Consider the following 25,824-nt stretch of genomic DNA (forward strand, 5'->3'; position numbering starts at 1 on the left):
GTTTCGTGTTGCCCTCGTGTGGGCACCGAGGGCTGTCGTGCCCCTAAGCCCGTGGCTTGCAGCTCAGTGCTCGGCCTGAAGTCACCGCCTGCGCCTGTGGCCATGCGGTGGCCTGAGCCTCTGCAGGAGGGACAGCTGTGCTTGGCCGTCTGGCGGGCCAGCAGCTGGGCTGGCCTCCATCTGCTCACCCCGCCGGGCAGGCCCCTGGCTGAGACCAGGAGCCTCCAGCCCTTCTCCTCTGCTGCCCTGAGCCCTGCCCCTGGCTGTGGGCGCTGGGGGTGGGGGGCGTGGGTCCTGGGCTGCAGACCCCACCGTGCAGCTCCGTCCCGGTTCTGACGCAGAGTCTGAGCCTCCATCGGGACAACCTCGCTGCTGTCACGGCCGTGCGCCAGGCAGTGGCAGGACCTGCTTCGTCAGGGACGGGGGCGGGGAGAGCGGGGAAGGCCCTTGATTTCTTTGTGCAGTGTATATTATTTATTTATTTATTTTTAAAGATTTATTTATTTATTTGAAAGAGTTACACAGAGTGAGGAGTGAGGAGAGGCAGAGAGGGAGAGAGAGGTCCTCCATCCGCTGGTTCACTCCCCAAATGGCCGCAATGGCTGGAGCTGCTCTGATCTGAAGCCAGGAGCCAGGAGCTTCTTCAGGGTCTCCCACGCAGGTGCAGGGGCCCAAGGAATTGGGCCATCTTCCACTGCTTTCCCAGGCCGTAGCAGAAAGCTGGATCAGAAGTGGAGCAGCCGGGACTCGAACCAGTGCCCGTATGGGATGCTGGCACTGCAGGCCAGGGCTTTAACCTGCTGTGCCACAGTGCCGGCCCCATGTTTGTTTATTTTCACCTACTTGAAAGGCAGAGAGACACGAGGGATCCTCCATGCACTGGGTTATTCCCAAACACCCAAGCCCGGGGCCCAGAATTCCATGTGGGCCCCCACTTAGTTTGCTTTACTTTGAAAGGCAGAGGGACAGGGAACCCCCACCCCGGGTCACTTTTCAGGGGCCTGCGATTCCCAGTGCCGGGCTGACCAGAAGCCGGAGCTCGACCCAGGCTCCCGCATGGGGTGTCGGCATCAGCGGCTGCCTCCCGGGGTGCAGTTAGCAAGAAGCAGGGGTGTGCAGCAGAGTGGCACTCGAACCCAGGAACTGCAGTGTGGGGTGCGGGCGACCCAACGGCTGCCCCACGCCCGCCCCTCCGTGCCGTTTTCAGCTTGTGGCCGCTGTCCCAGCAGCCACGGGAAGCTGGTGTGGCCTCCATCGTGGCCCTGGGACAGCGTGAGGCTGTTCCCAGGCCAGGGCTGTGGGCGCCCCTCGGAGCCCAGCCCTGGGGTCCCCCGAGCCCACGTGCTGCGTGGCCTCCCGGGCTTGCGTTTCGAAGGTGCCTGCTGTGGCCCTCATCCCCTCGGCCGTGTCTGTCCAGCAGCTCTGCGGGGTCCAGCCTGTCCTGAGCTCCCATGGGCCTGTGTCCCCGTGCCCCCGGCACTGCGGGCTGTGGGCAGCGGCTTTTCTGAGCAGCAAGTAGGCGGTCCCGCCCAGCCGCGGGCTCCATGAATTCAGGGACGTCTTGGGTGCTCCCAGCCGAGTGGGACAGAGCAGAGAACCCCTGCAGACGGCACCAGAGGCCAGGCCCCTCTTCCTTGGGGTGACACGGTGCCAGGCCGTGCGCCGGGCCTGCCCTCGGGGACGCCCACCTTCCACCCCTGCTGGGCACCGGACCCTGCTTTGTTGGAAGGTGGAGCACGCGGTGGTCCGGGGTTTCTCTGAGGGGCAGACCTCCTGGGGCAGGACCTGGGGGGAGAGAGCGTGGGGGCGGCGCCCTCCAGGCCCGAGGGGACGTGGCCCTTCATCCCCGAGAGCCCCGGTGTGCATCGGCAGCGGCAGCGCGGTGCGCACGCCTCACATCCGCCCGGGTGCGGGCCGTCGGAGCCGCCGTGGTGCTGCACTGGGGTCGCAGCCTTGCTGTGGCTGCTCTGCCCTCGGAAGCCCCCTTGGTCCTCTGCCCCGGCCAGCAGAGCTCTGGACTGGAGCAGGGCCGCAGGCTGGGTGGGTCAGCCCTGAATTCCGGCGCGGAGTGGGCCCAGGAGCTGTCACCTGGCCGGTCCTTGGCTCAGCTCACCCCTCTGTCCCCGGGGGGCTCTGGGTCTAGGGCCACAGGCAGCTGCAGAGGTGGGTGCAGTGGCAGAGCTGGGTGGCTCGGCGGGCTGGTGCCCTCACCCACGACCCCTGCCAGGCGGCCACTGACCCCGTCGCCCTGTGTTTGAGGACCCCTGGCGAGGAGGGGCTGTGGTGCAGGCGTGGCACGGGCAGCTGAGGCCCGCCTGGTGGCCTCCTGTGGGGTGCAGGCGAGCTCACGGGCCCCCCGGGTGGCCGAGGGCAGTCATGCTAGGGGAGCTGGCCGGGGCCCCTGAGCCAGTGCCTCGCTGAGGCCTCACCGTGTGCGTGGTCTCCCACGCACGCTGTGTGACTCTGCAGAGGAGGGAGAGAGGCTTTGAGCTGGGGCGGGCCCGCGGCTCCCGCAGGATCACCCGGGCCCAGGCGTCCTCCGCAGGGGCCATTGCACTGCGTGTCCGCAGGTCCCAGGGTCAGGACGCTGCGGGCAGCCTCCCGCATCTCCACACCACACATCCTGCCCCCTCCCTCCTCTGCTCTGCGCCTGGGACACGGGGCCCTGGCTCTCCTCACCACTCCCCAGCGTGGGCACCCACCCTGGCCCTGTGTAGCCAGGAGCCCTTGTTCTAAAATGAGCAGGGCGAGGGGGCAGTCCCGCAAGCCTGGGCGCTCGGAGCAGCCAGCCTTGCCCACGCCTGTCCCCCAGCAGAGGAGGTTTCTAAAATCAGGAGCGCACCGCGACTGCGGCCCTAAACCGCCCGACCCGGCCCCGAGCTCCCGCTGGCCGCCAGGACCCCGCGGTGCCCCGAGGGTGCTCTTGTCCATGCCGCTCCCATGCCCCTCTCTGCCAGCCGGGCCCTCCTGGCTCCAGCACTCACGGGGCACCCCTGGTTCGGAGGCGGGGCTTTTCTTGTGCGCCCCAGCACTTTGGGAGCATGTTAGCCTGGGCCGGCAGGAGAGCCACCTTCCCCCTCCCCCCGCGCTGGCCACACCTGCAGCTTCCCGAGGCTTCCCGTGCCCATCAGGGACCCGGCGCTCGAATCCGAGCCGGGCCCTTCAGGTCTCCCGCGCAGTGCCAAGGCGCCCGCTGGTGTGGGCTGTCTCCTGTGGCCACCGCACCACTTCCGGGCAGGAAGCCGCCGGGTTCTCCACACCTTCGCCGACACTCGTGACCACCGTCTCCCTGGGCCTGGCGAATGGTGCGTGTGACGCTGTGCCCTGGTGGTTCCGACTGCTGCTTCCCGCACGCCCCGCGGCGCACCTGCTGTGTGCCGTCGTGTGTTCAGACCCAGCCCATCATGTGACTGGGCTGTTTGCCTCGTCTTCTGTCAGAGGGAGAGGGAGTTTGTCTTCTGATTCACTGTCCGCCGTCTGCGGCCTTCAGGGCTCGGCCGTCCAGGTCTCCCACGTGGGTGCAGGCTGGGCCAGGAGGAGGGGGACCCTACCAGGCACCGTGGGCTGCGGCGCCGCATGCTCGTGCCTTGTGTCTGAGAGGGGTGACAGAGCCCACCTCCGTGGCGCCCCTGGGTGGTCCCGTGAGCCCCCTGCCCGTGCCTCTGTACCACCAGCTGCTGGCCGGGCCCTGTGCGGCTGTCGGGGATGCGCGTGCGTGGTTTTGCCTCCTCCCCCACAGCGCACTCAGGAGGGGCAGAGCCTGGAGATTGTGAACCATTTCAATTTATGGTTTACCTACCAGAAAAAGTCATTTCTGCACAGATAAGACAGAAAAGCACGCACTCGCGGCTCCGAGCGGCGTGAGGCTGGGGCAGGGTGGCCCCGGGGGTCCTTTGTCTGCCGTTCACACTGCGGAAGCCGTCTCTGCAGCGTGGCCCCGGGGCTGCACACCCACCTGCCCCGTGGGGTGCGAGACCCCCCAGTCTGTGAAGGAGAGGTCCGGGTTCCTGTTCAGGGCTCATGGCGCCTGGAGCCCTGCCCTGGGTGCGCAGGCCGTGTGCAGTGGGGGCGCGCGGGAGCTGGCCCGAGGGAGGCGTGGCTGGGTCTGGGGCCTGTCCCTCCCCCGGGCGCGATTCTTAGGGGCGACCCTGGCCCCAGTGCAGGGCACAGGCTGGCGACTCCCCCTGGCCTCTCTGCCTTCCGTGGACTGTGGGAGGAGCCTTAACGGTGCTGAGCCGCGAGCCCCCCATGTAGACACAAGACGGGGCCTGGTGAGCTCTGGGGACCCGAGGCCCCGTCTCCCTGCCGCCAGCCTGTCTGTGGCTCCTCCGTGGCCGCTGGCCCGGCTGCTGGTGACGCTGATGTCCCGGCAGCATTGCTCCTGGAGCGAGGGCTCTGCCCCAGCCGGGGGGACACGCGCACGCCTGTGCCGACGCGGGGCTGCGGCCGGGAAGGTGAGGGGGCCTCGCGGCGTCCCAGAGGCCCGTGGGGTGGCAGTGGTCATGGTGGTGACCCAGGTCCCGCCTGTGGCCAGGGGTGCAGGCGCCTGGACAGGATAGAGGCGTGGGCGGCCCTGGGAACCGAGGACTCGGTCAGGGCCCTGGCGATGCTGGCCGCCCCTCTGGTGCTGTCTGCTGTGCAGGGGTGTTTGTGACGGCCTGTCCCCGAGAGCCGTCGCCACCCGCTGTCCACAGCACAAGAGGCCTCCTGGGTGACCCCGGCTCTGCTGCTGCCCCAGACCTCGGCCGTGGACAATGGCGGGGGACTTGTGTGCCGGGGGGGGGGGGCTCCTCCCTCTCCAGCAGCCCAACGAGGGCCTGCCTCTCCCACAGTGGCCCCTGCGCCTGCCCTAGCGCCGGCCCCTGCGCCCGGTGGCAGCTGCGGCGTCTCTAGGCCTTGCTTCCGCCGCGGGAGAGAGCGGCCGGCCTTCCGGATCCGGCTCCGGCTCTGCCGCGCATTCCCGGGCGTGTGCTGCCCTCTGCTGCCCGCGGTGGGGAGCGCTTTGGGGAACCCGCAGCCTGCATCTTGGGGGCACGGCGGGGGGCTCCCCGCCCCTGTCTCTCTGCAGAGGGGAGGGGCGTGGTCAGGCTCTCCCAAGTTCTCGGGCTTCTGCGCGCTTGGACTTTTCTTACCTTTGCCAAAACCTGGGGCTACCTGAGGTCGCCCTGCCTCACCCTGGAGCACTCAGAAGGCCAAGGAGGCCCCTCCCGAGAGGGTCTCTCGCCCGGCGCCCTGGTGCGTGGAGGAGCCGGTGGCCTGAGCCCCTCCCCCGCCCCGCCCCACCCCGCGCTGCTCGCCGTCTCGTGGTCACAGACTCCGGCACCGGGCCTGGGCCCTGCTCTCAGCAGCCGGACCCGGGCCCTGCTCTCAGCAGCCGGACCCGAAGCGGGGGCCTGGAGGCCACAGGGCGGCACTGAGGCCGCTGCCGGCGGCCGGCCCCTGACCAGGAGAGCTTTGATTTCCGAGGGCCCTGGTGTAAAATTAGCGCGCCGGCTTCTGGTGTCGGCCGGCTCGCAAAAGTAGGACGTCCACCTCCGCTTCTGGTCAGCCGCGCGTGGGCACGGGGCTCGGTGTGCGGCAGAGGCTCACGCACTCTTGTCCCTGCAGGTGTGGCGCCCGGCAGCCGCGGCCATGGGGTCTGAGGACCACGGGGCCCAGAACCCCAGCTGTAAGATCATGACCTTCCGCCCGACCATGGAGGAGTTCAAGGACTTCAACAAATACGTGGCCTACATCGAGTCGCAGGGGGCCCACCGCGCGGGCCTGGCCAAGGTGGGTGGTGCGCCAGCCCCTCTCCGCAGGTGGTGGTCGTGCCGCGGCGGCCCGGGCTGCGGGCAGGCCTCGCCTGGGGCCGGCAGGGACTGGGCTGCGCCTGTGACGTCAGCGCTTCCAGATGGTGACGCCTGCTGGGGGCTGCTGCCCGTGCCACCCGCTCCCTGCCGCTGCGCGCGTGCGATTGCACACTCACGCTGTCACACTCACACACATTCTCTCTCACACACACACTCCCATATACACACACACACACACGCGCACTGCTGCCCGTACAGCCCCGCCCATGACAATGCACGCGTGCGACTGCACACTCACACTCACACACATTCTCTCTCTCCCACACTGCTGACCTGCTGTCTTGAAGCTGTGACGTGGCCCACAGGTGGCGCCGGCGTCCGTGTGCCTGTCTGGGTGGTGCCCGCCCAGCTGGGCCCTTCCAGGTGCTTCCTTGGAGTAATTTTTTTTAAGACTTATTTGAAAGGCAGAGTTACACAGAGACAGGGAGGGAGGGAGGGAGGGAGGGAGGGAGGGAGGGAGGGAGGGAGGGACATCTCCCACCTGCGGGTTCACTCCCCAGATGCCCGCCATGGCCGGGGCTGGGCCGGGCCAAAGCCGGGAGCTTCTTCTGGGGCTCCCACCTGTAGGCCGGGGCGCAAACACTGGGCCGCCCTCCCCTGGCGTTCCCAGGCCATAGCCAGGAGCTGGCTGGGAGTGGAGCAGCCGGGCCGTGAGCCAGTGCCCACAGGGGGTGCTGGCTTAGCCCGCGTGGGGCCCAGTGCTGGCCCCTGCTGTGGGATTTTTTAAAATTTATTTACTTATTTATTTGAAAGAGTCACAGAGGAAGTGACAGAAAGAGAGAGGGAGAGAGGTCTTCCATCCACTGGTTCACTCCCAAGTAGCTGCACTGGCCAGGGCTGGGTCAGGCTAAAGCCAGGAGCCAGGAGCTCCATCAGGGTCTCCCACGTGGGTGCAGGGGCCCAAGCACTTGGGCCATCGTCCATTGCTCTCCCAGGCCACAGCAGGGAGCTGGATGGGAGGTGGAGCAGCCAGGACTCGAACCGGCGCCCATGTGGGAGGTGACTTTGCCCGCTGCGGCACGGCGCCGGGCTCCCTCCCCCATTTGTAAATCTTTCTCTCATCTTCGCTCACCCCAAGGTCTCTGGGTGTGACTGGGACCCTTCCAGTCGGCTGAGGCTCAGGTCCCCTGCCCTCAACTGGGGCCCTGGGGGTGTGGAGTGGGTGGGCGGGCGTGGCCGGGTCTCTGCTGTCCTGGGCGTCTTGCTGCGTGGTGGGGGTGGTGAGAGGAGGCCCTATGTGTGCAGCCCCTCCCTGGGTGCTGTGCACACGTGGGGCCCATCCTTCCGCCACCTCTGGTGCAACCCACTCCCACGTTCATGCTCACGTAGCTGACCTGGGGGAAGCCGCAGGGCCAGGGCAACGGAGGGGAGGGGTGGGGCTCTGTGGGTACCCCTGGGTGCAGTGGGGGGCGGCTTGTGTGTATGCCAGCCGCAGCCACAGTGGCACACATGTGCCACAGCAGGCCCAGGGGCCCTGGGCGTAGCACCAGACGCCTTGTAGATGCTTTCTCAGGGGCTTCTGTTGTCCTGGGCCTGGTCCTCGGACCCCAGGGATGGATGTGGCCGGGTCAGCCTGCGCCCCGAGGGCTTTCCCTCGGCTCGGCTGCCCCGGCACCTGCTGTGCGGCCAGAGGCACCTGCTGTGCGGCACCTGCACGGCCTCTGGACGTCTTTGCCGGGGCAGGGCCCCTGACCGTGGGGGGCCAGCTCACCGGGGTCTCTCGGCCGACGCCTCTGGGGCAGGTTCGGGAGAAGCCTCCTGTTGCTCCGCTGAGCCAGCCCTGGCGCCCGGGCACCTGTTGCATGGGAGGAGGGGCAGGTCCCTGGGGCCGCTGGAGTCTGGGGGTCTTTGCCTCCAGGGGCTCCCGGGCGGGTGCAGTGCCCTTTCCTGCTGCCAGAGGGCGCAGAAGCACGCGGAGCCTGCGGCCAAGTGCGCGATTCAGGGTTTACTTATTTATCAACTAAGGACTGACTTATTTATTTGAGAGGCAGAGTTACAGGCAGAGAAGGGGAGAGGCAGAGAGAGACGTCTTCCATCCGCTGGTTCACTCCGCAAATGGCCGCAACAGCCAGAGCTGGGCCTATCGGAAGCCAGGAGCCAGGAGCTTCTTCAGGGTCTCCCACAGGGTGCAGGGCCCAGGGTCTTTTTTTTTTTTTTTTTTTTTTTTTATTTGACAGGCAGAGTGGACAGTGAGACAGAGAGAAAGGTCTTCCTTTGCCGTTGGTTCACCCTCCAATGGCCGCTGCGGCTGGTGCACCGCGCTGATCCGATGGCAGGAGCCAGGTGCTTTTCCTGGTCTCCCATAGGGTGCAGGGCCCAAGCACTTGGGCCATCTTCCACTGCACTCCCGGGCCACAGCAGAGAGCTGGCCTGGAAGAGGGGCAACCGGGACAGAATCCGGCGCCCCAACCGGGACTAGAACCTGGGGCGCCGGTGCCGCAGGCGGTGCCGGCCCTGGGTGGGTCTTGTGTGCGGAGAGCGTGGCTGCCTCCTGGGGGCCAGCGTCCCACATCGGAGTCCTGGTCCCTGTGCCAGCTCCCTGCTCACGCGCCTGGGAGGCGGCGCTGACGGCTCAAGTCCTGGGGCCCCTGCACCCACGCGGGAGACTGACTGCAGGCTCTTGTAGGCGTGGGGGGACGCGGCGGCAGGGAGAAGCCTTCCTCTGTCTCGCTCGCGGGAGGAGCGGCCGCTGAGCCCCGTGTGCCCCCAGGTCATCCCCCCGAAGGAGTGGAGGCCGCGGCAGACGTACGACGACATCGACGACGTGGTGATCCCGGCGCCCATCCAGCAGGTGGTCACCGGGCAGTCGGGGCTCTTCACGCAGTACAACATCCAGAAGAAGGCCATGACCGTGGGCGAGTACCGGCGCCTGGCCAACAGCGAGAAGTACGCGGCGCGGCCGGTCTCCTCCCACCCCCCCCCCAGCCCGGTGCTGGTCCCCACGCCGTCCTGACCGGCCGCGCGTGTGCCGCTCGCCCCCAGGTACTGCACCCCGCGGCACCAGGACTTCGACGACCTGGAGCGCAAGTACTGGAAGAACCTCACCTTCGTCTCGCCCATCTACGGCGCCGACATCAGCGGCTCCCTGTACGACGAGGTGAGGCGACGCCCCCGCAGGGCCCGCGGGCGGGCGGGCGGGCGGGGACGGGGTGCGGCGGGACGGCCCGCGGGAGAACCGCAGAGCCCTGGCGCCCCGGGCGTCTCTGCGCTGGGGGCCCCGGCTCTTGTCTCGTGTCCCGTGCGCGTGTTTTCTGTCTGTGGTGTCTGTGTCTCCCCGTCCTGTCGCGGACCCCGCCCCGCCGGGGATTCGGGGCTCTGCGCAGTGGGGCTTCCGTGGCCGGCCTGGCGCAGCCGCCTCCGCCCCTGGGGAGGCCGAGAAAGGCTCGCTCTGGCGGCGGGAGGGTGGGGCGCCCCGCCTCCCCGGCCCTCGCGTCCAGCCCCCGGGTCGTGAACCCGCGGTGGGGCCCGCGCGGCCCGGGCTGGGCTGGGGCTGAGCTCCCTTCTGGGCCCCACCTGGCCTGGTTCCCAGTGCCACCCCGTGTCCCTGCTGCTGCCCCAGAGCCCTGGCCCTGCCGCTGGCTCGGGAGGTTCACTTCCCGCGGCTGCCCACGCGTGTGGCGGTGCCTGGGCTGTGTCCCCCGAGGCTGCGTCCCCCCAGGCTGGGGTGCATTCCGGGGCCAGCCGACAGGCGGGCTCTCCGAGCTGGGGGCGGGCCCTGGGCAGGGGGCGGGCTCTGGGGCTGGCTGACAGGCAGGCTCTGGGCTGGGGGCGGGCCCTGGGCAGGGGGCGGGCTCTGGGGCTGGCTGACAGGCAGGCTCTGGGCTGGGGGCGGGCCCTGGGCAGGGGGCGGGCTCTGGGGCTGGCTGACAGGCAGGCTCTGGGCTGGGGGCGGGCCCTGGGCAGGGGGCGGGCTCTGGGGCTGGCTGACAGGCAGGCTCTGGGCTGGGGGCGGGCCCTGGGCCGGGGGCGGGCTCTGGGCCGGGGGCGGGCTCTGGGGCTGGCTGGGGGCGGCTCTGGGCGGGGCGGCTCTGGGCCGGGCGTGGGCTCTGGGCGGGGGCGGCTCTGGGCGGGGGGCGGCTCTGGGCGGGGGGGCGGGCTCTGGGGCTGGCTGACGGCGGGCTCTGGGCGGGGGCGGCTCTGGGCCGGGGGCGGGCTCTGGGGCTGGCTGATGGCGGGTTCTGGGCCGGGGCCGTCCTGCGCGGCTGACGCGGCTCTGGGCCCAGGACGTGGTGCAGTGGAACATCGGGAACCTGCGCAGCATCCTGGACATGGTGGAGCGCGAGTGCGGCACCATCATCGAGGGCGTGAACACGCCCTACCTCTACTTCGGCATGTGGAAGACCACGTTCGCCTGGCACACGGAGGACATGGACCTGTACAGCATCAACTACCTGCACTTCGGCGAGCCCAAGTCCTGGTGAGTCCGGAACCGGGGTGGGGAGGGGTCTGGCCCGGGTGCCCTGGCTGTGTTTACGGTCAGGCAGGGCTGGGCCCTCCCCTCTGCCGTGGAGACCCCGTGGGTAGGAGGACACCCGGGGTGCTGCTCCGCCAGCCACAGCCCCGGCCACACGCGGGCTCCTGGGGCCTCCTGCAGGTCTGCTCACGGACGCTGTGGGGTGTGTGTGTTCACCGTCCAGGGAGCAGGGAGCTGTGCAGATGGCGGCGGTCTTGGCGCTCACTGTGTTTGCAGCAGCTTGAGCTGCCCTGGGGGCCGTGGAGCGGGCCCTGCACAACGGCTCCTGGGCCTCGTGGGGCAGCGCCGCCCAGGCTGCCTGGAAGGGCCGGCCCGCAGGACCTGGTGCCCACAGCCGCCCCTCCCCTGAGGGCAAGACAGGGCTGCCCACAGGCAGGAGGGCAGCTTGGGGCAGCCCTGCGTTCCCCGGCTCTCCCCAGCTCCCGCGGGTGGTGGGCTGGAGCCCACCAGCTCCTGGACAGACGTTCCAGTGCCTTGTGCACACAGCAGGCTCCTACGCCTGCACACGGAGGCAGCAGGGCGTGTGCACGTGTGCACATGTGTGTGTGTGTGTGCTCACGTGTGCGCACATGTGCACCTGCCGGGACTCGCAGTGATGGGAGCGCAGCGCCCGTCCTGCCCCCGAGGGCCGCTAGGTGGCGCTCCCGCCCTGCCGCACGGCCTGCCTGGGTGGGAATTTCCCGGGTCCTCCCGCAGCCTGGGCGCTGGTGGCAGCAGCGGCGCGGCGCTCTGCTCGCTGCAAGTCCGGCGTCCTTGTCCCGAGATTCACCGTCTCCTACAAGCAAGCAAAAAACAACAGCCCCCACGAAAAGCCCGAGGAAGCCAGCTGCCGCAGCCTGGTGACGGTTTGGCCTCGCAGGCCCCGGGTGGGGGACTGGGGCCGGGCGGCCTGGCTGGCAGGGGACGTGGGGCCCTCGAGGGGCTGGGGTGGCGCCTGGTGCCCACCACGTGTCCGCCTGTGCCCCTCCGCCCCGCGTAGCCGGCGCCGCGTGCAGTTGGGCGTCCTTTGGGCAGAGGCAGCTGTGCAATTCACCTTGAGCTTGGCGCTGGCTCCGCTCCCGAGGGGTTCACAGGGCTGCCCCAGCTGCTACGCAGGCCGAGCTGCCCCCGCCCCCCCCCCGGGCGGGACCGTCTCCCAGCCGGCTGTGCCCCGCCCTCGGGTGGGCGGCGTTGCGTCGCTGCTGTGGCCGCCGGGTTCGTGCGGAGCAGCACGGGCATGGGCTCACGGGGCAGGGGCCCAGCACCTCGCCCACCCTTGGAGTGGGACTGGAGGTGGACCCAGCCCTGGGGCGCCCTGCAGGGCGGGGCTGGTGCGCTGGGTCTGGCCCTGCCGGAGGTGACCCCCACGCCCCACCCATGACCTCTGCAGAGCGTGAGGCCTTCGTCCCGTCCCTGCTGGGTGCCACGTGGCCCGCGTGCGTGAGGTGCGTGCCCGCGGAGCTGAGTCCAGGCAGGACAGGAGCCATCGGCCTCACCCAGCCCCCGCGAGGCACCCGGGGCCTAGTGGTGCCGTGGACCCGACCCGAGGGAGCAGGGAGGTCACGTGGGCAGGGCCTCAGGGCACCTGGTCCCCTCCCCTGGGGCAGGCTTGGGGGGCTGTGTGGGCGCTGACGCTGTCCCTGGGTGACTGTGGCCCGAGGGCGGCCTGGCTGCCACCGCGTGGTGTCTGCGTCTCAGCCCCTGGAAGGGAGCCCCCCAGCTGCACCCCCCAGCCCGCACACCACCCCCCCAGCTGCACCCCCCCCCACGGCCACCGTCACATCCCTCGGACTGCGCTGGTTCCCTTGCCAGGAGGGGGCGCCGCCTTCCCAGGGGAAGCCCCCACAGAGGGGCCGGGAGCAGGGGCCTCCGTGTTCCCCTGTCTGCACCTCGGCCTTGACTGCCAGCTGCCCGTGACCTTGGGGCTCTCCTGCAGTGAATCCCTGTCTGCTGGTGTCTCCTGCTGCCCCCCCCCCCCCGACCGCAGGTCACGGTGCCCGTGCCTGCGGAGCCCTGGGCGCTCGCGGTGGTCCCTGGGCACGAGGGGCGGGGCCGGGGCTGTGGGCCGCAGGGCCTGCCCTGGCCTCTGAGGACCTGACCCACACTGGTGCTGAGGGTTTTTTCTTTGTTTTTAAATATTTGTTTACTTGGAAGGCAGGGTGACAGAGAGATTCCATCTGCTGGTTCCCTCCCCAAATGCCCGCAGTGGCCAGGGCTGGGCCAGCCAGAGCCGGGAGTCAGGAGCTCCATCTGGGTCTCCCACGCGGGTGGCAGGGCCCAGGCACTTGAGCTGTGGTCAGCTGCCTCCCAGGCGTTAGCAGGGGCTGGGTGGGGCGTGGAGCGGCCGCTCTGGCAGGGAAGCAGGGCCCCGGCGGCCACCGGCCCCTCCATCCGGCTGCGCTCGCACTGGGGGGCTCTCAGGGCGGAGCCGGCAGTTCCCGTCCTGCTCAGGAAGCGCGCATGCGTGGGCGCGGGTGGGGGCCGCCGCCGGCTGCCTGCTCCGTGTGGATGGGCGTGGGCTGCCCGGCTCTGCCCGCCAGCCGTGAGGGCAGCTGCCCTTGCCCAGGCCCTCGGGGCTCCCGGGAGCCGTCCCGAGGGCGACGCGAGGCAGCAGCTGCCGGGCCGCCGTGCGGTGCCCAGAGGCCTGGTGCGGAGTCTGTGCCGTGTGTGAGTGCGCTCTGGCGCAGCGCGCGGCCGAGGGGCGGCAGCACGGCCGGAGGCACCGCTGGGTCCGGGCCACCGTCTGGCCTCCTGCTCGGCCCTGACACCGGCGGAGCAGGCCGGCCGTGACCGCGGTCTCGCGGCATCTGCTGCTCACAGTTGCGCTCTCCCGGTCTCTCCCCGCCCTGGGGCCGCCCTGGTGCATCTGGGGGCCGCCCTGGGGGCCGCACCGGCCTGGGCCGGTGGGGACAGACGTGGCCGGCGTTTGCTCCGAGTGTCTGCGCCAGGGCTGTCCCGGCAGGCACGCGGGCCAGAGCCGGGCCGCCGAGGTGGGCAGTGCCTGGTGGGGTGGGGAGCTGGCGTCTCAGTGCGCAGGGGCTGGGTCCTGTTCCGCGGGGCATCAGGCTCCTCTGCTCTGCCCCCTCCCTCCGTCTGTCTCTGTAGACTCTGTTAGCCCTGGTTTGGGTTTTCCGTGAGACCAGGAAGGTAGCCCGAGAGCCCCTCCCCTCCGGCTGCGGCTGCGCGGGGCCTCTGGGCTGTGGCTCTTCCTCGGACTCCTTGCTGCCCCAGATGGGCGGGGAGACTGGCCAGGGCTCCCTCGGACGTCCCAGGCGGGGTCAGACTGGGGCACGAGGCGCGTGTGGCCTTGCTCACTCGGGGGGCGTGGCTGGGCCCCTCTGTGGAGCGCATTGTTCCTAAGTGAAATGTTATTTTTCAAGAAATACTTAATTGCCAGGAAAACATGGTAATGAGCAGACAGCCTGCTGTCCAACTCCCACGCTGCACAGGGGAAGGTTCTGGGAGCTCCCGCCAGGGGCGCGGCCACCCTCTTCTGCCTTCCCGGGCTGGGGGCAGGGCTTCCCGCCTCCAGAGCCCACCGCCCTGCGGGTCCGCGTGTTCGCCGGCCCCTGGCCCAGGGTCTCGGGCCCGGAGTCTCCAGGCTCCTGTCTGTCTTTTCCAGTGAATCCGTCATCCATTTGAACATCAGGCAGACACACACAGAGCTCCCATCTGCACGTGCTCCTTCAAGGCCCACAGCAGCTGGGACTGGGCCCAGGTCCCCAGTGTGGGCGCGGGTGGTGGGCCCAGTGCCGGAGCCATCACTGCCTCCCCAGGTCCCCGGCGTGGGCACGGGTGGCGGGCCCAGTGCCGGAGCCGTCACCGCCTGCCCAGGTCCCCGGCGTGGGCGCGGGTGGCGGGGCCCAGTGCCGGAGCCGTCACCGCCTCCCCAGGCTGTGGGTGGGCAGGGAGCTGGAGTCAGCGGCAGAGCCGGGCTGGGACCCAGGCCCTCAGGGGGACGGTGTCCTAAGCGCGGCCGGCTCTGGTCTGGAGCCTGGGGGCGGTGCCCTTCCAGTCATTCGGGTCTATGGGTGGGCCTGGGCCTGTGGGCTTGGGCTGTGTGCGCCCCCTCCCCACCGTCCTGTCCTGAGGCCGTGCTCAGCCTCGTGCCCCACCCCAGGAGCCCCCACTCTCGGGCCCTGGGGAGGAGCCCCGTGCAGTGGTCTGCTCACTTGGGCCCGCCCCCAGCGGGGAGTGACGGGGCATCGGGGGCGCTCGCCATCCAGCACTCCCCCCCCCCCGCTCTCCCCTTCTTTCAGGCTCACATATTTGAAAGAGTGACAGAGGCAGAGACGGGGCGGGGGGACCTTCCATCTGCTGGTTCGCTCGCCAGAGGCCCACAAACAGCCAGGGCTGGGCCGGGCTGAAGCCAGGAGCCGGGCGCTGTGTCCCACGCTCTCCCGCGGGTACAGGGCCCACGTGCTGGGCGTCTCCGATGCTGTCCGGGTGCAGCAGCTGCCGCTCCAGTCAGCGCTCGGTGGGTCCAGTGCTGCGGGCGGTGGCTTCACTCACGGCAGCGGGCGCCCCTCGGCAGACGTCCCTCACCGCAAATCCCGGCACGCAGGCAGCTAGGCTTAGGTGACCCCCACCCCGCCCCCCCAGCTGGCGGCTGTGGCTGCGGTCCGGCTGTCTCTGTGTGTGTATGTGATGTGCACCTGTGTCCCGGCTGTCTCTGTGTGTGTGTGGTGTGCGCCTGTGTCCCGGCTGTCTCTGTGTGTGTGTGTGTGGTGTGCACCTGTGTCCTGTGTGTGTGTGTGTGTGTGTGGTGTGCACCAGTGTCCCGGCTGTCAGTGTGTGTGTGGTGTGCTCTGTGCCCCGGCTGTCTGTGTGGTCCTTGCCTGCCTGTGTGGTGTGTGCCTGTGTCCCGGCTGTCTGTGTGTGTGTGTGCACCTGTGTCCTGTCTCTGTGTGTGTGGTGTGCACCTGTGTCCTGTCGGTGTGTGGTGTCCCTGTGTCCGGCTGTCTGTGTGTGTGGTGTGCACCTGTGTCCTGTCTGTGTGTGTGTGTGTGTGCCTGTGTCCTGTCTGTGTGTAGTGTGCCCTGTGCCCCGGCTGTCTGTGTGTGTGTGTGTGGTGTGCACCTGTGTCCTGTCTCTGTGTGTGTGTGGTGTGCACCTGTGTCCTGTCTGTGTGTGTGGTGTGCCCTGTGTCCCGGCTGTGTGTGTGTGTGTGTGGTGTGCACCTGTGTCCTGGCTGTGTGTGGTGTGCCCTGTGTCCTGTCTGTGTGTGTGTGTGTGTGGTGTGCCCTGTGTCCTGTCTGTGTATGTGTGTGTGTGTGTGTGGTGTGCACCTGTGTCCTGTCTCTGTGTGTGTCTGTGTGTGGTGTGCCCTGTGCCCCGGCTGTCTGTGTGTGGTGTGCCCTGTGTCCTGTCTGTGTGTGTGTGGTGTGCCCTGTGCCCCGACTGTCCTCTGCAGGCTCTGCCCGCGAGGTGTGGCTGAGCGCCCGCTCTGTTTGAGAGCCACGTGTGCCCTGTTGTCTCGCCTGTGCTCAGCAGTGCCGTGCTTGTCTCTCTGTGTGTGGCCGTCGTTTGTGGGTCTCCCTGGCTGTGCCTTCGTCGGCCTGCCCTGCCCTGCCCACCACTCAGCATCCGAGCCTTCGCAGGGTGGCCATTGCAAAAGACCTGTTGTCACCTTGCCTGCTGTCTGTCAGGGACGCCTCCTGCTCGCGGCCCTCACTGTGAGTGGCCATAGCAGCGGCCACACTGCATGGCCATGTTGCCCGTCCATTTTTGGACGCGGCCGCCTGTCCTGGTTTTCAGACAAGGCACAGGCTGGCGCAGCGTTGGCTCACGGCCACAGAGCTTGGCAGCTGTGGACTCTGGCATCTGGGCCGCCTGCCGGAGCCTGCGTTCCCAACCACGGCTCCGTCCTGCCCTGGAAGTGCCCCTGAGCCAGAGTGCGGAGGGCCAGGCCCTCGCTCATCCTGTCCCACAGGCAGGCCTGGCCTGTTCGGCAGAGGTGGCGGGAACTGGGGGCTGCCTCAGTGGGACCTGCCGAGCTGGCACTGGGGCTCTTGGGCTCGGGGAGGTGATGGGGGCTGGCAGAGGGTCTGCCTCCTTCCACGTGTGGCTTCCAAGGTCACCCTGCTGGCGCGGAAGGAGTTGCCCTGGGGGTTGCACGGCCGGCCTGGGCGTAGCCCGTGACCTCTGGGGGTTGCACGGCCAGCCTGGGTGTAGCCCGTGACTTCTGCCCGCACCCCATGGGTCAGCAGCTGCTGCGTGGTCTCGACAAGCAGCAAGGGAGGCTGGGTAGTGTCCCCAGGTGGGCCGGTGGGGGCCGGAGCCCTCCGGGGCTCAGCAGGAGGTGGCTCACAGCGTGTAGGCTCGGCCAGAGTGGGGGGGGGAGCTGGGAGGAGCTTTTGGTGTACCTGCCCAGGAGCCCCCAAGATGCAGGTGGGGAAACTGAGGCACTGGGGGAGGAGAGTGGGCCAGAGCGTCCCGCGTGGGCCCCGTGGGCCAGGCGCTGGCCAGGCCAGAGCAGGAAGCCCAGCGTTCTCCTGGGCCAGGGATGGATTGCCCGAGGCAGGCCGGGCAGGGGCGCTCCAGGGAAGCCCATGGCCAGGCACGGGCATTGCCACGGGGGCAGGCACAGTGCCCACCCCTGCGTCTGTGGCTCCGTGGCCCTGGTGTGTGGGGGGCTGGGCAGGGTCTGGACCTGGGGCGTCCGTGTGTCCGGGCGCAGGCCTGTAGTGGCTCTGTGTGCTGGCAGGCTGTGGACCTGGGGCGTCCGTGTGTCCGGGCGCAGGCCTGTGGTGGCTCTGTGTGCTGGCAGGCTGTGGACCTGGGGCGCTTGTGTGTCCGGGCGCAGGCCTGTGGTGGCTCTGGGTGCTGGCAGGCTGTGGACCTGGGGTGTCCGTGTGTCTGGGTGCTGGCAGGCTGTGGCAGGAGCAGATGGGCTTTCGCTTCCGAGCCTTTTGTTCAAAGTGGGCGCTTTGGACTTGCAAGGGGTGCGCGCCAGTTGTGGTGCGTAGGCGCCCGCGGCGGTGCCGGGCGAGTGGCAGGATTCTCGCTGGCTGTGGGCTCCTGTTCCAGTGGGCCCACTGGGCAGCCTGGAGACAGGAAGTGTTCAGGCTGTCGGGGCTGGGGCCACGGGGGCCCAAATCCCTGACCCTCCGCCCCAGCCCCTGTAGGGTGGGCTCTCAGTCAGGGTCTGCTGTCCGCGGCAAGTTCCCCTGGAATTTGTTGGAAACACGGTGGTGGGGAGTGTGCACTGCCCCAGGGCCGCCCCCCAGGGGTGTAGGTGGGGTGGGGTGGACAGGGCGGGCGTCTGAGGGCCTCAGTGCAGCAGCGCCCCTGCTGGGCGTGAGCCGCCTGCCCCTCCTCCCCACGCCTGCTTCACCCCTGTGAGCGTCGCCCCGCCAGCACCCAGAGCCCCGAGCGGTGCCCTGAGCCGCGGGGGGCCCTGGCTGGGGCTCAGCTGGGGCACAGACGGGCGCGTGTGGCAGCCGGGGGACCCGCACACCCTCTGAGGCCGGTCCTGTGATGGCGAGGGCGCGTGTGTCCCGACACGGAGCAGCAGGTGTGCGTGACGGAGAGGCCCACGCACGCAGAGGCGGCACGAGCCAGCCCACGCGGGGGAGTCTGGGCCGCCCTCGGCCGCAGGCCGCGTCCCCGTGCCGTGAGCAGGCTGCAGCCCGGCGGCTCCTGTTCCCTCTTGGGCGGCTCCTGCCTTCTGGCTGACGCTGGGCCCGAGGGCGGCTGGCCCCGGCTGGCCCCTCGCCTGCGCCTGTCGCCTGTCGCCAGCGGCCCTGGCCTCTCAGGCCCTGTTGTGCCGCCCTGTCCTGGTTCCCTCCTGTGCTGTGCATTTGAGCAGAAATGGACCTGGGGGCCAGGGGCGTCCCCTGCTCAGGTCCACACAGCGCTGGAGGGGCTTTGGGGACAGGCAGGCGGGGCGGGGGCGGGGCGGCTGCCCCCGGTGGCTGCAGGAGCCGACACCCAGGCTGTTTGGAAGGGGGTTGGGAGGCTGCCATGGGTTAAGGGCCCATGCTGGACCCACACTCGGGCCACCCCTCCGCACCCCTGCCTGTCACCGGCACCTGCTCTGGCCCTGAGCCGTGACCTTGCAGCCTTGGTCTCTGCAGACCGTAAAAACAGCCCCAGCCTGAGCTGACCCGGGGCTGGGGTCCGAGCAGACCAGTGCTGCTGGCCTGAGGCTCCGCCCATTCACCGAGGGAAGCCGGGGGGCGGGTGCTGAGCTGGAGGCCTGTGGGGAGCCCCGGGCGGCTGCTGCCTCAGGGCCTCCAGCAGGCACTGTGGCCGGTCCACCCCAGGCTCCCTGTGCCGCCGCAGCACTGGTCGGTCTGGTGCCCCCTCCCCTTCCTGAGCCCCTGCGCTCAGGGCTCTCCTGTGAAATGTCATTATTTGAAATCACAGCAGGGCTGGCGGAGATACCAATCCATGGCCTATTGTCCCGTGCAGCGATCCATTACAGATAACACCCCGGCTCTGCTCGGCTCGCCTCCGGGGGTTCCTTCCTGGGCACAAGCCGCGCGCCCGTGATGTCGTCTCCGACACGAGCACGGGGTTGTGTCTCGCAGCACCGGGCCGGCGCTGGGGCCTCCTGGGCAGCCACGGCCGGGATTTCCTGAGAGGCGGGCAGGCGTCTGCCCCGTGCTCTTGGGGAGCTGTGCGGCCAGGCCGAGCCGTCGGGGAGCGGACCCGGGCTGCCTGGTAGCTCAAACCCACTCCTCTCCCGAGAGAGGGGGGGACTCGCGCCTCCCTCCTTCTGCAGGCCGCCCCTTGCCCCGCCTTCCCTGCCGGCTCCCGCCAAGCTCTGGGACAAGCCTGGGGGCCTGGGTGTTTCCCGTGACTCCGCGTCCCGCCGGCGGGCTGTGCGCAGGGCTGCTGCTACGTTTCAGCCATGATGTGGGCGCCCACGCGCGTCTCCGGGGTCACAGTGCAAAGGCAGCCCCGGCCCTGCTCCCGCTGCCCGCCCACCCGCCCGCAGGTGCAGGGGCGCCTGCTGCCCTGGGCATGGAGAGCCCCAGCGGGCGCCGCGCTGGCTCCTGTGGGACCTCGCTCCGGGGATTCCTGAGTGTCCTCCGTGAGCCCGGGCCTCTCTGGGCCTTTCCCTGCCCCAGCGGAGAGGAGGCGCAGCCCGCGGTCCCGCCTGCCCGCTCTCCCGCCGAGCGCGCAGACCTGGCCGGGCGTGGACGGATTCGCGGCTTTCCCTCCCCTGCCCGGGCTGCCCGCGGGTGCTCCCAGCGTGGCGTGCGTCAGCCCCGCTGCCTGTTTGTGTGTCCGCGACGATAGCGCGTGAGCGGCTGGCGAGGGGCCTGGTGCACACACTGTGAAATTAGCTTCCGCCCCTCCAGCTCGCCTCGGCTAAGCTGACATTTCCACAGGGCTCCGGGCGGGCAGACCCCCGCCCTGGGCACGTGTCCCGCGGCAGCCCCTGACCACCAGGTGGCCTCGTCGCCAGCGAGAAGCGTGGGAGTCAGGGTGACGGGGGGGGGGGGGGGGGGGCTGGCGTCCAATCTCCTCCCCTGAGCCCCCAGGGCGGCTGAGGTGTGGGCCGCGGGAGGGGGTGGGTACGATTTCAGACCCCTGACCTGGGAGCCCAGCACCGGCAGCAGGAGTGAGGGGTGGGCGCACCGAGGGGTCCCTGTCTCTGCCCAGGGAGCAGGGCGGGGCTCCGCCTCCACTTCAGAGGTCAGGCGTGTTTGCCAGGGCAGGCGGGACCACGCAGGGCTGGCGAGGCCGGGGGGGGGGTGCACAGGACCGCCCGCAGCTCCCGCCCCTTTCCACGGAGCCGGCCGGGGCCACCCCGGCAGAGGGCCGCGTGCCAGGCGCCGGGGGTCCCACTCCCCGACACACTCATTTAGTTCTTAACGCACAGACAGTGGCTTATTTATTTTCATTGTTCTTGATAATAATTCTAAGCCATTAGAGGGGAAAATTATATTCAGAAATGCTGTTTCACACTTTATTTGTTTGATGATTTAGAGCGATAGAAAATAGCACATTTGCTGGCTTTTATAGTCTGATAATTATTCACATCCATCAAGCCATTCCAGGGGAATAAACAAAACACCGTGAAAATTAACGCTATTAATAGCATCCCCCATGGCCGCCAGGAAGACCGGCCGGCCCTGCCGCCGCCCCACCCCGGGGTCGCCGTTCCTCTGCACTGCCCAGCTTGGCCTGGCCACACGCGGGCCAGCCACTGTGCGGGGGCACAGCCGGGCTTCTGCAGCCGGGGACGGGCGTGGCCTCCGCAGCTGCGTCCCGGCGGCCGGCGGGCCTCTCCGGACATGGAGGACGAGAGCTGCCTGGCCTCTGCCCTTGCCCTCCGGGCGGCTCTGTGGGTTTCAGCTTTGCCTTTTTGGGGGGGGGGCAGTGATTGGACGGGGCGGGGTCTGTCCTGCCTGTCCCTCCGGGAGCAGCCCCTGGGGGCTCGGGCGCCTTGTGACTTCCCAGCGAGGGGCTGCATGGGCCCCAGGTGGTGCCCAGAGGGGGGCTGCCTGAGATTCGGGCGTGCAGGGCGCAGGAGGGAGAGGTGTGGCTGGCGGGGCCGGCGGGCAGACCAGAGGGGGGAGGGTCAGGCCATGCGGGGCTGCACACATGGCCCCTGAGGAGGCGTGCAGAGCACCCAGGGGCCGCCCGCTGTCCACACTGCGCCCGATGGGGCCCCAGGCGTGCCGGACCTGGGGGCTGCTACATCCAGAAAGCGGCCCCCCAGGGTCGCAGGCGGCAGAGCAGACTGTTGGCTGTGAAGTGTGACCTCGTGATGGGGCCCGGGCTCCCAGGGCCTGTGTTGGCAACTACTAAGCCCACCTTGCTTAGAGCCCCAAGAAAGGGTTTGCTGGCGGCCAGATGGGTGCCCTCCCACTGCCTAGAGGCTTGGCCGCCAACCAGCCACCTCTGGCCCGCACTGCCCCCGGTAGCATCGGGGGGCCCCGGGCGCCGGCTCTCAGGGCTTCCCTGGGCCCCACCCAGCCTGGTGCCCAGGGGCCCTGAAAGGCCACCAGTGCTGGCCGCGTCCTCTCTGTCTGCCCTGGCTCGGCTGCGGCTTCCGTCACACCTGGCTGCCCAGGGCACCCAGCGGGCCCGGGGGTGTGTGGAGGGGTGCGGACGGGACCTGCGTGCCCCCCTCCCCGCAGCAGCTTCCAGGCACGGTGGCAGGGCCTGCACCAGCCTCGTGATGGACGGGTGGCGCGCGGCGCTCTGCCCTGCAGGGCCCGGTGCTGGCGGCTGTGCCCCTCCCGCCAGGAGCTGCTCTCGCGGGGCTGCGCTCCGCACACTTGGCCGCGGCCTGCGTCTGTACTCGCCGATAACAGAGAAGCCGCGTTCCAATGTATTAAACTTTTAACATCCACCAGATTCAATTAATCTTATCTTTACAACTCCCAATTACAGGCGGTAATTAAGTGGAAGCGGCATTGTAGGCTGGGGGACTGCGTTAATCATTGCAGCCTTGCAGCCATGAATCAGCTCCCTGCAGGCCTGGGGTCTTCCCGGAAGACAGGACGCGGGGGCGGGGGCTCGCGGCTGTCCTCTGTATGGAAATGGCGAAAGGCCGCGTGGGGGCCGGCCTGGATTTCTGTGGGGGCCGCGTGAGGGTCCGGCATGGGGGCCACATGGGGGCCCGGCCTGGATCTGTCCATGGGGGCCGCGTAGGGGCCCGGCGTGGGGGCTGCGTGGGGGCCCGGCCTGGATCCCTCCGTGGGGCGGAGCTGTCTCGGGCACCCCCCCCCAGCAAGAGCACCCCTCCCCCAGTCATGGCGACCACGTGTCCCCAGGTGTGGTGGTGCCTGGCGTCTCACGAGGGCTGGCACGTCTGTGGCCCCTGCCATCCCGTGCACCCAGGGCCACCGCCCGCCGCCCGCACCGTGGCCTCGCCTCGCTCTTGCTGTGGATGGCGGCGCCACGGCCGCCTCACGTGGGAGACGAGTGGGAGCAGGGAGAAGAGGGAGCCGCAGGGAGGTTCTCCTCGCTGGCTCCCGGGGGCGGGGGCGGGCGCCGCGGCCTGGAGGGCGAGAGGCCCCTGTTCCGGGCTCCGGCGCACCCCTCCCCGTGGCTCCCAGCCCGTGGTTCCCTGGGCTTTTTGATTTTGGTCTCTTGAGGTTTGGTGCTGTCCTTGTTCCCCTGGCCGCAGTTCACCCCGCCCGGGCGGCCGCCGGAGCCCGCGTCTGACGTGCCCTTTCCCTCGTAGGTACGCCATCCCGCCGGAGCACGGCAAGCGCCTGGAGCGGCTGGCCATCGGTAGGTGCCCGCGCCTGGTGGGGGCGGGCTGCTCCTCACCTGCCACCTCGCTCGCCCCTGCTGCGCGGTGCCCGGGCTGCCTGGGGGTGGAGGGAGGTGCCTGCCCGCTTGGCTGGGTGGACCCTCAGGGCTCCTGACCCTCAGGGAGCGCCAGGCGGCTCCCAGGTGCCTGGGAGAGGCTGAGTCCCTGTGGGGGCTCGCAGGATCAGGGCTGGGGCCAGCGGGGTGATGGGCGGGGCTGTCCCTCCCAGCTGGCACCCTGGTGTGTCCCCTGGAGGCAGGGCAGCTGGGCGAGGGCGACTCCCCGGGCCGTCACTCCGCCGATCGTGGCTGGAAAGCCATGGGGACAGGCACTGATCCGACCGAGACCGCACAGGGGGCGTGGCCAGGCGCTGTTGCTCAGTGTGGCCTGTCAGGCGGTGAAGGGGGGGCTGATCCGGGAGCAGCTGGGGAGGCCACGGCTGCATCTCAGGGGGCTGGGCCGGCACCAGCACACCCAGCCCGTCCCAGGGGCCCGGCCAGATCTGGCTGCTGGGGCAGGGCCAGCAGCCCACGAGGAACCGCGCTCCGTGGGCGCCCGCCGCTGGGCGCCGTCACCTGGTTCTTGGCGGTGGGGAGCTCTCGGTCACCGCTCAGCGAGGCAGGGCTCCCACGAGAATTCAGGGGTCCCCCCGACTGGTGACCCCCGGCCCAGGGCCCTGCCCTGCCTTGGCAGTAACAGGAGCCCCTGGCGGGGGGCCCGGATGTCACTGCAGGAGACGGGTGGGACGGGCTGGGCTGGGCTGGCGTGGTTGGCCTCAATCACCGTCTTTATTAGCGCTTTAACGAGAGCCGCTGAGGCCGCGCGTGAAGAGGAGGAAGCGCTGAGCGGCAGGCACTCCAGCTGAAATGCGGCAGCGCGGGGGAGGGTGGTGGGCCCGGCCTCCCCAGCTCCCAGAACCCGCTGTCCCGCCGGCTCGGCGCGAGCCCGTCTGCAGGCTTAGACGTGTGCGTGTGCGTGTGCCCCACCGCCATGGGGAGCGGCCGCGACTCGGACCGACACCCATGTGGGATGCCGGGGCTGCAGGCAGAGTGACCCACTGCGCCCTGGCGCCGGCCCCGTCTCAGTCTATCAACTTGGCTCTCCCCGGGATGGCCCGTGGCCCCCGTGGCCTTGAGGGAAGGTGCCTGGTGGGGGAGGGGTGCACTTACCCTGTTGCTGGCTCATCAGGCCCTGGAACGTCGGCTCGCCCGGGTCTTCCTCCCACGCTGCACCCTCGTGTTGGCCAGGTGGGGGCGTGGGGGGTTTGCCCTGCTGGCTGTGGAGTGTGGCCTAGCGCAGCCTGAGGCGTCCTGCCCGTGCCCCGGGGCCAGCTCAGCTGGTTCCTCTGGGGGCTGTGTGTCCCACGGGCGTCCTGCCCGTGCCCCGGGGCCAGCTCGGCTGGTTCCTCTGGGGGCTGTGTGTCCCGCAGGTGGTCTGCCCCTGCCCCAGGGCCAGCTCGGCTGGTTCCTCTGGGGGCTGCGTGTTCCGCGGGTGTCCTGCCCCTGCCCCGGGGCCAGCTTGGCTGGTTCCTCTGGGGGCTGCGTGTTCCGCGGGTGTCCTGCCCGTGCCCCGGGGCCAGCTCGGCTGGTTCCTCTGGGGGCTGTGTGTCCCGCGGGTGGCCTGCCCAGCAGCTCACGCTGGTCTTTCCCGCCCTAGGGTTCTTCCCCGGCAGCTCGCAGGGCTGCGACGCCTTCCTGCGGCACAAGATGACCCTCATCTCTCCCATCATCCTGAAGAAATACGGGATCCCCTTCAGCCGGGTAGGTGTGGGCCCGGCCCCAGAGAAGGTTCTAGAACAGCAGTGAGCCAGCAGGGGTGTGGACAGCCCCGGAGAAGGTTCTAGAACAGCAGTGAGCTGGCAGGGGTGCGGACAGCCCTGGAGAAGGTGCGGGTTCCCCGGCCCTGGAGAAGGTGTGGGCCTGGCCCTGGAGAAGGTTCTAGAACAGTGAGCTGGTTGGCAGGGGTGTGGGTGGCCCACACTTCCTCTGCAGGGGCCTGGCACCTCAGGGGCAGTGGTGGGCCAGGCTGGGCCCGGGGGCTCCCGGGTGGGTTTGCAGACACTGGGCGGGAACCGGGGTGAGAGGGAGAGGACCTTCGGGGCTGCGGCCTCTGGCTTCCGTGAGCCGGGATTGAGTCCTGTGACGGGCACTGGCTCCCCACCCCCAGCGCCGAGAGGCCGCGCACCGCACGTTGCCCCTGGCGTGGCCGGGCGGCTGCCTTCCTGGGTGGGAGCCGAGCTGAGACGGGCGGTTCCCTGGTCCCCTGCCCCGCGCCTCTGTCCTCTGGGGAGTGCACACAGCCGGCTCTGCGCGTGCACGGGAGCGGCGCGGGTTTCTGGCCATTAGTCCAGAATGTTCTCTGGGTTAGCACTCTGGGGGCAGAAGCCTGCCTCCCTCCCTGGCCAGCGTCTGTGGCTCCGCGGTGTGGGTACAGAATGCCTGGGCTTGAACCCGAGGCAGACCAGGCACTGCAAGGGGCCACGTGGTGGTTTCCCGTGAGGGGCCGGGCCCTGGGGAGCAGGGGGGTGGCCCCTCAGCCGAGCCCCTGCCGCTCTGCCGCTCTGGACTTAGAAGTCGTCGTGATGGGGTTTACTCCTGGAAGGAGCAGCGGATCGGTAGCAGGGCTCTTTAATAATTGGACGTGTGGATTTCTGTATCCGCCGTCGACTTCCTCACCTATCCTGCGAGAGCTGGCAGAGCCGCCGCCTCCCCGTGAGCCTCGCGCCAGGCCTGGAACCCAACCAGGGCCTCTGGGAGACCGCTGCCCTCCTAGGCCCATTAGCAGGAACCTGGATTGGAAGCGGAGCAGCCGGGACTCGCACCGGCACTCTGGGGATGCCAGCATCGCAAGCGGCCGCCGGCGCCTCCCCGCGTCCTTTACAATCTATGTGGGACGTGGGGCTGGAGCCTGCAGACTTTCCCAGAATTCCCCTTGGCTTCGCTGAGCTTGCTGGCTGTGGCTGAGTCCGGGCGCCCGCTGCGTCGCGGTGGCCCCGCGTGGTCTGCACCCCTCTGCCGCCGGCCCCGCCTCACCTGTCTGCCTCTGGCCCCTCAGATCACGCAGGAAGCCGGGGAGTTCATGATCACCTTCCCCTATGGCTACCACGCCGGGTTCAACCACGGATTCAACTGCGCCGAGTCCACCAACTTCGCCACCCTGCGCTGGATTGATTACGGCAAAGTGGCCACTCAGGTAAGGGCTCGGGCACTCTGAGAGCCTCGGTGGGGCGGGGGACCTCTCTGCCTCCGCGGCCACGGCCAGGGCCGTGTGACGGCTGCGCGTGCCGCTCGGGGTCC

The 25,824-nt window shown here is 69.4% G+C and overlaps 1 protein-coding gene across 2 annotated transcripts in view; it reads left to right on the forward strand.

The window, feature by feature from the left end:
* KDM4B (lysine demethylase 4B) overlaps window positions 1–25,824 on the forward strand; it is an 86,617-nt gene that overhangs the window by 23,565 nt on the left and 37,228 nt on the right. For both annotated transcript variants that reach the window (XM_070058683.1, XM_070058684.1), the window contains exons 3-9: window positions 5,608–5,772; window positions 8,563–8,738; window positions 8,835–8,949; window positions 10,076–10,269; window positions 22,457–22,506; window positions 24,185–24,288; window positions 25,583–25,720. In XM_070058683.1, the coding sequence (XP_069914784.1) occupies window positions 5,632–5,772; window positions 8,563–8,738; window positions 8,835–8,949; window positions 10,076–10,269; window positions 22,457–22,506; window positions 24,185–24,288; window positions 25,583–25,720 (918 nt within the window). In that variant the 5' untranslated portion in view covers window positions 5,608–5,631. The remainder of the gene's footprint in view (window positions 1–5,607; window positions 5,773–8,562; window positions 8,739–8,834; window positions 8,950–10,075; window positions 10,270–22,456; window positions 22,507–24,184; window positions 24,289–25,582; window positions 25,721–25,824) is intronic.

The sequence above is a fragment of the Oryctolagus cuniculus genome, chromosome 16 (genome assembly GCF_964237555.1).
Source record: "Oryctolagus cuniculus chromosome 16, mOryCun1.1, whole genome shotgun sequence".
Lineage (NCBI taxonomy): Eukaryota > Metazoa > Chordata > Mammalia > Lagomorpha > Leporidae > Oryctolagus > Oryctolagus cuniculus.